General features: G+C 42.0%; 1 protein-coding gene across 1 annotated transcript in view; it reads right to left on the bottom strand.

Annotated features, from left to right (window-relative positions):
* The window catches only part of LOC124799203 (probable G-protein coupled receptor CG31760), a 418,997-nt gene that overhangs the window by 290,565 nt on the left and 114,750 nt on the right, over positions 1-13,682 (bottom strand). The window contains exon 3 of the mRNA XM_047262738.1: positions 13,435-13,578. Within this exon, the coding sequence (XP_047118694.1) occupies positions 13,435-13,578 (144 nt within the window). The remainder of the gene's footprint in view (positions 1-13,434; positions 13,579-13,682) is intronic.

Below are 13,682 nucleotides of genomic sequence, written 5' to 3'. Positions count from 1 at the left end.
GATGGCAAGGATCCACACATCCGACCGCGCACGCGTCGCCAGCGTGCCCAACACGCCACGCTCACGCGACAACACGCTCCGTCACCGGAGTTCACGACTTCTCTGCAACGTTGAGGGGTACTGACCGCTCCATCATGTTAGGTGACTCCTTTTTAAACTCCAGTGTTGAAACGGAGGATTTAAAGAAGCTTGTTAACGTCCCACCAAGGCGAAATGAACAGCAGCTATTCGTGGGGAGATTCTGCCGGCCGAAGTGGCCGTGCGGTTAAAGGCGCTGCAGTCTGGAACCGCAAGACCGCTACGGTCGCAGGTTCGAATCCTACCTCGGGCATGGATGTTTGTGATGTCCTTAGGTTAGTTAGGTTTAACTAGTTCTAAGTTCTAGGGGACTAATGACCTCAGCAGTTGAGTCCCATAGTGCTCAGAGCCATTTGAACCATTTTTGTGGGGAGATTCTGTATACAACCAACACGCGGGGAGCTCTTCCGTCAAATCGACCCACTCGTTACACACAACCGACATACATCACGTGGTGAGTCGGTACAACCGACCACGCCTGCTTCGCGCCGGAGAGCCACACTGAACTCCCGTGTCCACCACACTCTCTGCGCGCAACCCTCTACTTCCGCGCCACCACACGAGATTACAACCGGTCAAAGATCTCACTTCCTCCATAGCAGTTTCCCGGAAGCAAAAACGCAGATATCGATAGCAGAGGGAAAAGACAACCAAGCAGCCACTAATGACAGACAACATATCAAACAAACATGTCAGGGGACGAAAAGGAAAACCAATATAATCTAAACACAAAGTGTAGCACGAGTCGATACACGGCTCACATATAGTTCGTATGAATGTAGGAAGTACAACGCAACCACCTAGAAACACCTGCTACACAAAAATAAGAAAGAAACGCGAGCAAGAGGAGTCAGTCTTCTTAATTTTTCCAAAGGTACTTGATAAACAACATACACCATTGTCCTTCAGAATACATTTTGATTTTCTGCTGCTCGAGGTTATTGCTCACCCGTAATGGCGTCAGTAATCGGGTGAGGGCCGTAAAATCTGCTCACTGAATTCTCTCGAAGCCCAATTTAACTCAGACTAACGAAGACAGTTATAGCAAAATTTAATTATAAATATAAGAGACCTTGATAATGTGATTAAGTTTTGACTCTACACATAGTAACGCTGTTATGCTGGCTCGTAATAAGTAAAATTAAAATGTCAGAATGGAATTCAAAACAGTATCCAAAGCATGTGTCGATAATGCAATACCAACGATGTTACTGTTTTACAGTTTTCTACATAAGAGTCCACTTTCGCTACTTAACAACATCTAGGCCTATGTATTTGCTTTCGTACAAACACAAAATAAAATAAATTCGTTCTTCATAAGGCTTGCACGTTAGTTTTGAAACTCGAACTCCGGTTGCAAAACTAAATTTATATTCTACTTCTTATTTAAAACCTTCTTGAGGTACAAAACCTTTTTGGAAGCCAAATGTCCAAAATCATTTAATCTAATGATTACCTTGAAAACTGTTTTCATTACTCACATGGGATTATCGATCTGAGACCTCGTATGGGGTTGTTCAGCCACCTGTAGCAAGTCATTCTATTTGTCACCTCTTCGACGTCTTGCGCGTCTTTGTGACTGAGATGAAATGATTGGGAAAACTCCAACACTGATTCTTCGAGCGAAGAATAAGCCTTAGCCGACCAGGAATGCAACTGAGAGCTACACTGTCTAGAGGCAGCGACAGTAGCCTCTGGATCACGAGGTACGGCCATTACGCCCGTAATCTGGGTTAAGAGATATGTGCATGTACACAACTGGCCATTAAAATTGCTACATCACGAAGATGATGTGCTACAGACGCTAAATTTAACCGACAGGAAGAAGATGCTGTGATATGCAAATTATTAGCTTTTCAGAGCATTCACACAATGTTGGCGCCGGTGGCGACACCTACAACGTGCTGACATGAGGAACGTTTCCAACCGATTCCCATACACAAACAGCACTTCACAGGCGTTGCCTGGTGAAACGTTGTTGTGATGGCTCGTGTAAGGAGCAGAGATGCGTACCATCAGGTTGCCGACTTTGATAAAGGTCGTATTGCAGCCTGTCGCGATTGTGGTTTATCGTATCGCGACATTGCTGCTCGCGTTGGTCGAGATCCAATGACTGTTAGCAGAATATGGAATCGGTGGACTCAGGGGGGTAATACGGAACGCCGTGCTGGATCCCAAAGGCCTCGTATCACTAGCAGTCGAGATGAGAGGCATCTTATCCGCATGTCTGTAACGGATCGTGCAGCCACGTCTGGATCCCTGAGTCAACAGATGGGGACGTTTGCAAGACAACAACCATCTGCACGAACAGTGCGACGACGTTTGCAACAGCATCGCCAATCAGCACGGAGACCATGATTGCAGTTACCCTTGACGCAACATCACAGACACGAGCGCCTGCGATGGTGTACTCAACGACGAACCTGGGTGCACGAATGGCAAAACGTCATTTTTTTCGGATGAATTCAGGTTCTGTTTACAGCATCACGATGGTCGCATCCGTGTTTGGCGTCATCGCTGTGAACGCACATTGGAAGCATGTATTCGTCATCGCCATACTGGCGTATCACCCGGCGTGATGGTATGGGGTGCCATTGGTTACACGTCTCGATCACCTCTTGTTCGCATTGACAGCACTTTGAACAGTGGACGCTACATTTCAGATGTGTTACGACCCTTCATTCGATCCCTGCGAAACGCTACATTTCAGCAGGATAATGCATGACCGCATGTTTCAAGTCCTGTACGGGCCTTTCTGGATATAGATGTTCGACTGCTGCCCTGGTCAGCACATTGTCCAGATCTCTCACCAATTGAAAACGTCTGGTCAGTGGTGGCTGAGCAAGTGGCTCGTCACATTACGTCAGTCACTACTCTTGATGAACTGTGGTATCGTGTTGAAGCTGCATGGGCAGCTGTACCTGTACACGCCATCCAAGCTCTGTTCGAAGAAATGCCTAAGCGTATCAAGGCCGTTATTACTGCCAGAGGTGGTTGTTCTGGGTACTGATTTCTCAGGATCTATGCACCCAAATCGCGTGAAAATGTAATCACATGTCAGTTCTAGTATAATATATTTGTCCAATGAATGACCGTTTATCATCTGCATTTCTTCTTGGTGTAGGAGTTTTAATGGCCAGTAGTGTAGTTATGGCATTCGTTTCTGTATTCGTCTTCCACTTGCTCGCTTCAACATCCTGTGCTACAGAAGAATGTTCTCTAGATAATCTTGCATGACTGTCTTGTTGGAGTTAACTGCGCAGTATGTGAAATGTCTGAACAGAAACTTGTAGCTATCGTGTCTTTTCTTGGGAAAAAGTTTCGATCCAGTCTGTAGATTATAGAAGCATCGTCTTGGTGGTCACTCGAGCAACTCTCGCCGAACGATATATAGTTTCTACTTGCCGATTTCATCAATTGTCTTCTAAGACAGTTAATTTGTCACATAGAACTTGACAGTTCTTCAGGTAGTCCATATGTGAAAGCAAGCAAATTTAGATGTTTTATCATGGTATTTTATGGGTGTTACATACTGTAATTCAGGTGAAGTCGCCCTTAGATCACTCAAATATAAACGCTTTGATAATCCTAGGTGTTATGCTAATCAGGAGAACAGTGAACATCTGCGTATCCGGGAAATCGACTGAAAGTTAATTTTCAAGATCTTCTTATGGGAATTATCTGTATCTACTATAACTACGTTTAAGAATGTTTTGAGAATCCGAAGCTTTCGAAGGGCGTGGTGATAAAGTTGAAACCTCCATTGCCATTTTTATAGCACTGTCTACGGCCACGCAGAAATCTGATAACGCTGGATCATTCTGTCTATAAATACAAAAGCAAAACTCGTATAACTCAGAAGTGTATAAGTGGCAAATACATTTGCAGTAATGTCAGACTGGTCACTTTCTTGTGTTTTTAGATAAAAGCGCGATACTAACTAAGATATTGCTTCTGTGTCATGCATCTCACTGCTGAGTATTGAACCCTTCAAATACTGGCTTGCTACCGTGGCGAAGATGGTTGTGCGCTCCGCTATGACTCAGAGAGCTGTGAACTGTGCTGTTGAGAGCTTACGTCCTGTAAGGTCCGTCTTAGCCAGAAAAAGTAAAGTCCACAACCCAGGGTTGGAGGTGGGGGTAAGGGGGGAGGATAGGTGCTCTTGGCCATATGGAAGCCGACTGCTCCAGAAGAGACAAGTTGGATGAAAATCTGGAAGCGGGAGCGTGGCACATTCCACAAAACAAATCTATGGGAGACGACACCAAAAGAATAACAGACGTGCTTGGATACCCAAACTTGGCAGACCCGTCACCTACCTACAGAGGCTTCGCAGCTAGGGCGCGATCGCCGAGTTGTCTATTAAAGCTTTCTTGTATGAATGTATCTGGGCTCCAGTGTAAGCAGTCTGAATCTTATAAGATCTGCAACGGGCGAGTTGTGTCCTGCAGACGTGCGTCATGACCATATGGCGTGACTGCAGCGAGTGAAAGTAGCGGAGAGGCGCTTACAGAGTAGTTACGCTCTCTGGAAATATAAAAATTAAAAACTGATCTAGAAATAGCCTGAGGAACTTCATATTAGGTACATAAGCTGTTGTGTAAAGGACCAACCTGTCAAAATCTGAAGTCAATAACTGTCATTTGAAAGATACAAAAAAGGGTGAGTCACCTAACATTACCGCTGGATATATTTCGTAAACCACATCAAATACTGACGAATCGCTTCCACAGACCGAACGTGAGGCGAGGGGCTAGTGTAATTGGTTAATACAAACCATAAAAAGATGCACGGAAGTATGTTTTTTAACACAAACCCACGTTTTTTAAATAGAACCCCGTTAGTTTTGTTTGCACATCTGAACATATAAACAAATACGAAATCAGTGCCGTTTGTCGCATTGTAAAATGTTAATTACATCCGGAGATATTGTAACCTAAAGTTGACGCTTGAGTACCACTCCTCTGCTGTTCCATCGTGTGTATTGGAGAGCACCGAATTACGTAGGGATCCAAAGGGAACGGTGATGGACCTTAGGTACAGAAGAGACTGGAACAGCACATTACGTCCACATACTAACACCTTTTTATTGATCTTTTCCGCTGACGCACATGTACATTACCATGTGGGGTGAGGTACACGTACACACGTGGTTTCCGTTTTCAATTACGGAGTGGAATAGAGTGTGTCCCGACATGTCAGGCTAATAGATGTTCAATGTGGTGGCCATCATTTGCTGCACACAATTGCAATCTCTGGCGTAATGAATATCGTACACGCCGCAGTACATCTGGTGTAATGTCGCCGCAGGCTTCCACAATACGTTGTTTCATATCCTCTGGGGTTGTAGGCACATCACGCTACACATTCTCCTTTAACGTACCCTACCTGCACATTCCGCAATTAACTCTAGGCTGACCCTTGACTGGATGTTCGGCGGGCGTTTCATAGGACGTGGAGGACGCATAAATTGGCCAGCCCGTTCTCCTGATCTTACACCTCTGGACTTCTTTCTGTGGGGTACATTAAAGGAGAATGTGTAGCGTGATGTGCCACCACCCCAGAGGATATGAAACAACGTATTGTGGCAGCCTGCGGCGACATTACACCAGAAGTACTGCGGCGTGTACGACATTCATTACGGCAGAGATTGCAATTGTGTGCAGCAAATGATGGCCACCACATTTAACATCGATTGGCCTGACATGTCGGGACACACTCTATTCCAATCCGTAATTGAAAACGGAAACCACGTGTATACGTGTACCTCACCCCTCATGGTAATGTACATGTGCGTCAGTGAAAAAGACCAATAAAAAGGTGTTAGCATGTGGACGTAATGTGCTGTTCCAGTCTCTTTAGTACCTAAGGTCCATCACCGTTCCCTTTGGATCCCTACGTAATTCGGTGCTCTCCGATACACACGATCGAACAGCGGAGGAGTGGTACTCAAGTGTCAATTTTAGGTTACAATATCTCCGGATGTAATTAACATTTTACAATGCAACAAACGGCACTGATTACGTATTTGTTTATACGTTGAGAAGTGCTAACAAAACTAACGAGGTTCCATTTAATAAAACGAAGGTTTGTGTTAAAAAACATACTTCAGTGCATTTTTGTATGGTTTGTATTAACCAATTACACTAGCCCCTCTCCTCACGTTCGGTCTGTGGAATCGTTTCGTCAGTATTTGATGTGGTTTACGAAATATATCCAGCGGTAACGTTAGGTGACTCACCCTGTATATATATATATATATATATATATATATATATATATATATATATACATATATATATATATATATATATATATATATATTTATTTATGTGTGTGTGCGTGTGTGTGTGTGTGTGTGTGTGTGCGTGTGTTAATAGTTGACCAACTGTGACTCTTTGGAAAGATATGATAACACCTTCAGTGTTTAGATTCAAATTTCGAAATATCTCATTTTAGAAAACTCTTCGTAATTTTGCTGCAGTAATAACTTTAAGAATTTCAAGAAGATATTTGTTTTCTGTGTTAGGGTAAATGTGAAAGGGAGTACTTGTGTGAGTGTATGTGAGACATGCTCCAATATTAAATTTTCAGTTTGTAATTCTCTATAGGAACTTGCAAGTGTTCCAGCTTTGTATCGTGGGAACCAATCCACCAGTGGTTCCCCTACTAGTGGATGACGGATGCCAAGCATGTTTGAATATGTAAGAGACAGCCAGAACGTTCGCGACTATATAGGTAAATTCCAGGCGTAAAATACATCTTAAAGTTTGTTTCATTTTATTCGTTTAACAAGAGAGTTTTGAGTTGCTTATTTTAATGACGTCAATGAGCTGAGAGCAGTGGTTGATTCTGGCTGGATTTTGGCGCAAGCCGCGCCCTGAAAGTCATTTCTGATTGTCCGTAATTCTGTACAGCCAATAAGAAGTGAGACGATTTGCCACCTAACGCATGAGACAGAGGTGCTGGTAATGGCAGAGGGAAGAAGGAAGTGGTGGACTAGCTTTCGAAGGAGCCGGTCATGCTGAAAGTGTCCAAACGCATTATGTGTAAAATGAAGTGATATTGTGACTTCCGCGTTTTGGTACAGTGATAAAGGTGGCTGGTGTTTACCATTAACTATTGTGAAATTTTAAGAGCCGAGAAATATTTTGTTCTGGAGAAATTCGCGTGTGTAAACATTAAACTAAAAGCGTGGTGGCAGTAAGTAAAAATTTTTACTGAGTATATATGGTGAGCAAAAACTTTACTTAAAGACAACCACTGAATGCCGTGTACAAAAGTAAATATCAGTTTATCGACTGTGTTACTCTCGTAAATGATTTCGGAACTGGATAGGAAAAGTTCTGGCTGTTTGAGTGTGACAAGGCTCAAATGTCTCTGAGCACTATGCGACTTAACTTCTGAGGCCATCAGTCGCCTAGAACTTAGAACTAATTAAACCTAACTAACCTAAGGACATCACGCACATCCATGCCCGAGTCAGGATTCGAACCTGCGACCGTAGCGGTCGCTCGGCTCCAGACTGTAGCGCCTAGAACCGCACGGCCACTCCGGCCGGCTGTGTGACGAGGACTGTGAACACATGTAGGCTGATGATCTTGCTTAATAGCAATAAAAAAATCCTAATGCTATTTTAAAAGCACCTATGGACTTAGAAATTTGAACAGCAACCCATTTCCGATTTATTCTTTACAGTTCACAAGACTATTTTCAGCGTTTTGTACTTATAGCGGCCTCCGACGTGTAGTAATGAAATCTCAGTTTCTTCAACACTGCTTTTCTTAGATCTCTTAAGCAGCTGCAGTCAGGAGTTACAAGAATCAAGTAGGAAAACGGAGTGGTCTTTCGCTGACGACCGAACTGGGGAAAAATGTAAGAATAAGAGGACTGGGGAAACTTTGAAAACAGCCAAATGGAATCTTAGAGCAATAATGAGCTAAGCAGGAAAACTAACAAAGGAATTAATGTCTTCAAAAACTGATACAGCTGTAATATCAGAAAGAAAGAAGAAACTACAATGTTTAAAAGCAATTAATTTAAAAGAAATTAAGAGCTGCATTTGTAATTATGATCAAAAGTATCCACAAAAATGTTGCAACTGTATGCATTCAGAGATAAAACATATGTGAAGTTGTTGAGAAAGCTGGTAAATATAATTGTTATATGCTCCGGATTATGGAAAAGCGAGGAAACGCATTTGTATACCATATTAGCCACCGAGTGAGATACACAGTTAAAGTTCAAACATATAAGTACTTATTAGGAAATAAATAACGTTAAATGAACATTTATTTTTTCTATATCCATGCTGCAATGTCTATTCTTGTTGTACAAGTGAATATTTAGCATTTCTCTTGTGATTTTTTTAATAACAATTGCTGTTATTTGAAATCCCACCAATCTTGGCTGAATATTTTCGTGCCATAAGCAAAGAAAGTACTGTTTAATTTTCTTAATAACATAAATTTCATTGTAACAAGGCAGCTACTAGCTACATCAGTGTCTGTTTTCATTATGAAGTTATATATTTATAAATCGTACTTCTTAGCATATTTTGTATTGTTACAGCGCAGAATAGTAAAATGTAGAAAATAAGAAACTTTTATTAAAACTCACTAAAATGGCCACTGGCAGAAACAAGTCATGGCAGAGACGGAAACAGAAATCGAGCTGGTATGTCGCAGTTTGGTCAGGCTCTCAGCACAATATGACACTGTCTGCTGAGTGAGAATGTGCATTCAGCAGAAACAAGAGCCCGCAGAACGTGGTCGTGCAGTAGCATTCTCGCTTCCCGCGCCCGGGTTCCCGGGTTCGATTCCCGGCGCGGTCAGGATTTTCTCTGGCTCGTGATGGCTGAGTGTTGTGTGATGTCCTTAGGTTAGTTAGGTTTAAGAAGTTCTAAGTTCTAGGGGACTGATGACCATAGATGTTAAGTCCCATAGTGCTCAGAGCCATTTGAACCAGAAACAAGACTGGGACAGAAAATCAGAGGAAAGGTGACAAGCATGTTCTTTAGCTCGTGAGGCATTTAGCAACAAACTATATCTCTTACACTAGATAATGTAGTGAGGAGCTGACACGGCAGTTAAGTGAATTTGGCAGAATAGACAGAGGACATTCGTTATGAACTCAGCCTCACATCATAGCCTCATAATTTATTCCTTTAAACCCTCCAGAGTAGGATATTTGTGTAGATTACAGCTCATTTAATTCTAAGAAAAAAATGACACAAAAAATAAAGAAACCATTAAGAATTCCGCAATTTATGTCATTTTTCCCAATAGAAAAAATGGCAAAGAACCTACAAAAATATCCCACCATCCTGTTATCTTTTAACTTATTCACCACAGTCTAAGATAAGCAAGGAAGTAAATGACCATGGATTTGGCCAATTTTACTTATAATCGTTTTCAAATATTCCCATCTTGTCAAGAATTTCACACCTAGCGAAAACATTGCGTTAGTAACCATATTTTATTTTTATTTTTTATTTTACTTTTATTTTATGTAAATTGTATTTATTGTTTCATTTATTTTTATTATACATTAGGTATAATATGAGAATTCTAGATCATTTACCATTTGCCTAAAATTTTTCTGATTTTTTCTTCCTTAGCAGACAAAATTATTGATGTTTTTTGAGTGTACACTTGGCAACAGTTGTTCCACATTCACAAGTAACTCTGATTTACTGGTATCTCTTTTCACATTCTTTGCATATACGATATCCACCAGTTCGATAATTATCCTCAAGAAAATCATCACGTTTTTTACTATTTATCTAAGGTATATTTTGGTCAAATAATCTTACATTGCATTTACACTGAAATAATTCCTCTTGTTTTATTCCTAATTCTAACATTAACATTTCTCATGTCTGGAAATAGAAACATTCTGTAAACGGAGCAGTTCAAAATCTTTCATCCAACAAAATTTCACTGTGCCACATACCTATATGTGCATTTGATGATGGCATAACAGCTGGAAACTAGTTTGCGTAGCACGTAATACATACTGTGGAATATTATATCAGTTTTTGTATGTGCTGCATACATAATGTATAAACTATTCTACCACGAACCTATAAAATAGTCAGTCAATGCGATACTAAATAACTTCCATGGAACGTCATGTGACAAATATTTTGTGTAGCTGAATGAAATGGAAACTCTAACATTAATAATACAGTTTTTCTGTATTACTTATTGTCTGTCAGATGTACGTTTGATATACTGAGGAGAATATAGAAAAATTCGGGCTCATACGGAGGTGAATAGGTAGTCGTTTTTCCCTCTCTCTGTCTGCGAATGGAACGGGAAAGTAAAGGACTAGTTGTGGTAGAGGGTACCCTCCACTACGTGCCGTACGGTGGCTTGCGCTGTGTGTATGTGGATGTAGATATAGAATCTTACTCGATATTGTGGTCTACGGCTCTAGAGTTGGGGCTCATAGAGTCAGAAAGATAAGGACAGTACAGGCGCTACGGCGAGCGCAAAGGAGTGTGCTGATGTGAAAAACACCGACTGAGGTGAGGTGGGTGGTATTAGGCTTTCTACTTCTTGACCTAGCAGTAAGAAAGAGAGGTGCACAATGCTGGCTCAAAACGAGCGAATATGATGATTTAAAGGAGATAAAGAGCTCAAGAGCAATAACGAATAAGGAAATCAAAGCATGGACTGATAGAGAATAGCAAGAAATCTGGGACAGGGCAGAAACAGGACAGAAACAGGCCAGAAATGGGGCAGAAACAGAACCTGCCACTTCCTTCCTAACACAGAAGAAAGATCAAGAAGGAAATACTTCCTTCCGACCAAGGGAGCTATACACTACGCGTCGGGACATGGTCAGTATACCATCTACTTACTGAAATACGGCAGGCGCACAACAGACACTTGTGAATGTGTAGCAATTGGGATCCAGGATGACATCGTCTGGGAGAGTGTCTTTAGGCAAGATATTGTAGACCAGAATAGGAACGCATTTGGAGATGCAACGGTTTCTAGCATAATAAGGAATGAGGGACTGTGATATAAGCTGAACTCGGTCACAGATAAAATATCAGATTATAAACTGCCAGCGTGCATGGGTGAGAGACAACCAAGAAGAGGCCATACGTCATGACAACAAGACGCGCCATGGCAGTACACCCACCAATAATAATCTTCTGGAAGCAGTGAGGAAATGAGCCTTTAAGAGGACCGGGAAGGTCCCTCCGAGAGCATGACAGCCATCTCATAATTTCCACGCCTTGGATGACAAAGCCCCTGAGAATCCTGTGTTGCAGCTCACCACGCCGGGAGAAGACCGTCCAGACAAATGAGAGATCCAGCTTGGTTTTAATACAAAGAACAACAGTATAGTGTAATGTTGCATAGTATAATGCTGTGTAGTATAATGTGGTAGTAGTGTAGTCCAGAATTATTAAGTACAAAATTTGTAACTTATTAATGCCGCATAGTGTAATAGACCGCCGGCCGGTGTGGCCGTGCGGTTCTAAGCATTTCAGCTTGGAACCGCGTGACCGCTAAGGTTTCAGGTTCGAATCCTGCCTCGGGCATTGATGTGTGTGACGCCCTTAGGTTAGTTAGATTTAAGTAGTTCTAAGTTCTAGGGGACTGATGTCCACAGATGTTAAGTCCCATAGTGCTCAGAGCCATTTTGTAATAGACCAGTAGTGTGTGCCTTCTGGATTCCGGATGAACAGGTATCTGTGGGTTAGGTGGCCGAATGGTGGTATGTAGAGTTTTTTAGTTATTATTAGTGTTATTATTGTTTTAATATAGTTGTTGTAAATACATTAACCCCCTTCCCATTAACTACGAGGAGTGTTTTTTTAATCAAGTACAGTTTTCAAATTAAAAAAAGACGTACTAAGATATCTCAAAAATTTTATTTTTACATGAAAGCCTTTACCTTAATCTACGCACTGACACCGTTGCAGTCCGATTCTTTCTTGTTTACGTTGTGTGCTGAGTGTTTAAGATGCCTCCGATAATCGTGAGTCGCGTCGTCTGTAAAGTACGGGCTGTTATAAGATTTCTTAGTGCTAAAGGCCTAAAAGCGATCGATATTCATCGTGAGATCTGTGCAGTTTACGGGGAAAACATTATGAGTGATGGAATGGTAAGAAAGTGGGTGAGAGCATTTAAAAATCGCCGCACAAGTGTGCATGATGAACAACGGAGTGCGCGCCCATCGGTCGTTAATGAAAGTTTGGTGCAGGAAGTGGACAATAAGGTGAGAGAAAACAGACGCTTTTACGATTTCCTCCTTGCGGGATGACTTTCCTAATGTTTCTCGTAGTGTTTTGTATGGCATTGTGACCGAGCACTTGAGTTACCGAAAATTGTGCGCACGTTGAGTACCGAAAATGTTGACGGATGTGCACAAAACCAAACGTTTAGACAGTGCATTGACTTTCCTTGAGCGGTACCACAACGACGGTGATGATTTCTTAACCCAAATTGTTACGGGCGATGAAACATGGCTGGCCTACGTTACACCAGAATCAAAGCAACAGTCCATGGAAGTTGAGCAAGGGCATCGTTTTGCTGCAACACAATGCCCGTCCGCATGTGGCGAATCAGACCAAAGATCTCATCACATCTTTTCGACGGGAAACTCTAGATCATCCTCCGTACAGGCCCGTTCTTGCGTCCAGTGACTACCATCTGTTCCTGCACTTGAAGAAACACCTGGGCAGTCAGCGTCTTCAAGACGATAACGAAGTCCAAACATTGGTGATGCAGTGATTAACAAGTTAGGCGGTAGACTACTATGAGGAGGGTATTCAAAAACTGGTACATGACAAGTGCCTCAATACAAACGAAAATTATGTAGAAATGTATATTAAGGTACAGGTTTCCAAGTAAAAATAAAATTATTCAGGTATTTTAGCACGTCTTTTTATAATTTCAAAACGGTACTTTAAAAACACGCCTCGTACCACAATGCTTAGTTATTCATAAAATATCTGGAACTATGTGAAAATATTATGTGCTTTATTCACGACAATCCATGTACAACATTCTTACGGTTCTTTTACGTAGATAGCAGACAAAAACAAAATAGCAGATAGATAAATGAATAAGTAAACGCTTTAAGATGGCGTTGCTCATCCCCGTTTTGCTGCCATATTGATTCCCTGAAACTGTGAGTGTGTTGTCAGCTAGTAAATTTTGCTGTCGTAATATCTGAAGTACTAGGGGTTCTTTCATTTCATACATTGTTTCGGCCCTTTATGTTCGACTGTAATGGACATCAGTTAACATATGGACTTGGCTGTTCAGAAATGATAAACGCCAGAAAAGCACTCTTATCTACTGTACGTGTTACGGTATGGTGGGCACTCACCATCATCAGCTTCTCGTACTCTTCCTCGATTATGGAGCCGTTGAAGTACCGGTAGCGGGCGTGCACGTCCGGGAAGTAGAAGCCCTTGCGGCACACACACTTGTAGCTGCCGCGCCGGAACCCGAGACCCGGCAGCGGAACGCACTGAAAAGAAGCACACGTTCCAATCATTCCACATACTGCGAAAGTGGGGAAGCATTAAAGTATCTACAGACGGAAATTAAGCACGAAATGTGGCAGGGGGGTAG

Source organism: Schistocerca piceifrons, chromosome 5 (genome assembly GCF_021461385.2).
Source record: "Schistocerca piceifrons isolate TAMUIC-IGC-003096 chromosome 5, iqSchPice1.1, whole genome shotgun sequence".
Classification (NCBI taxonomy): Eukaryota; Metazoa; Arthropoda; class Insecta; order Orthoptera; family Acrididae; genus Schistocerca; species Schistocerca piceifrons.
This window is presented reverse-complemented; position numbering and strand designations above follow the sequence as displayed.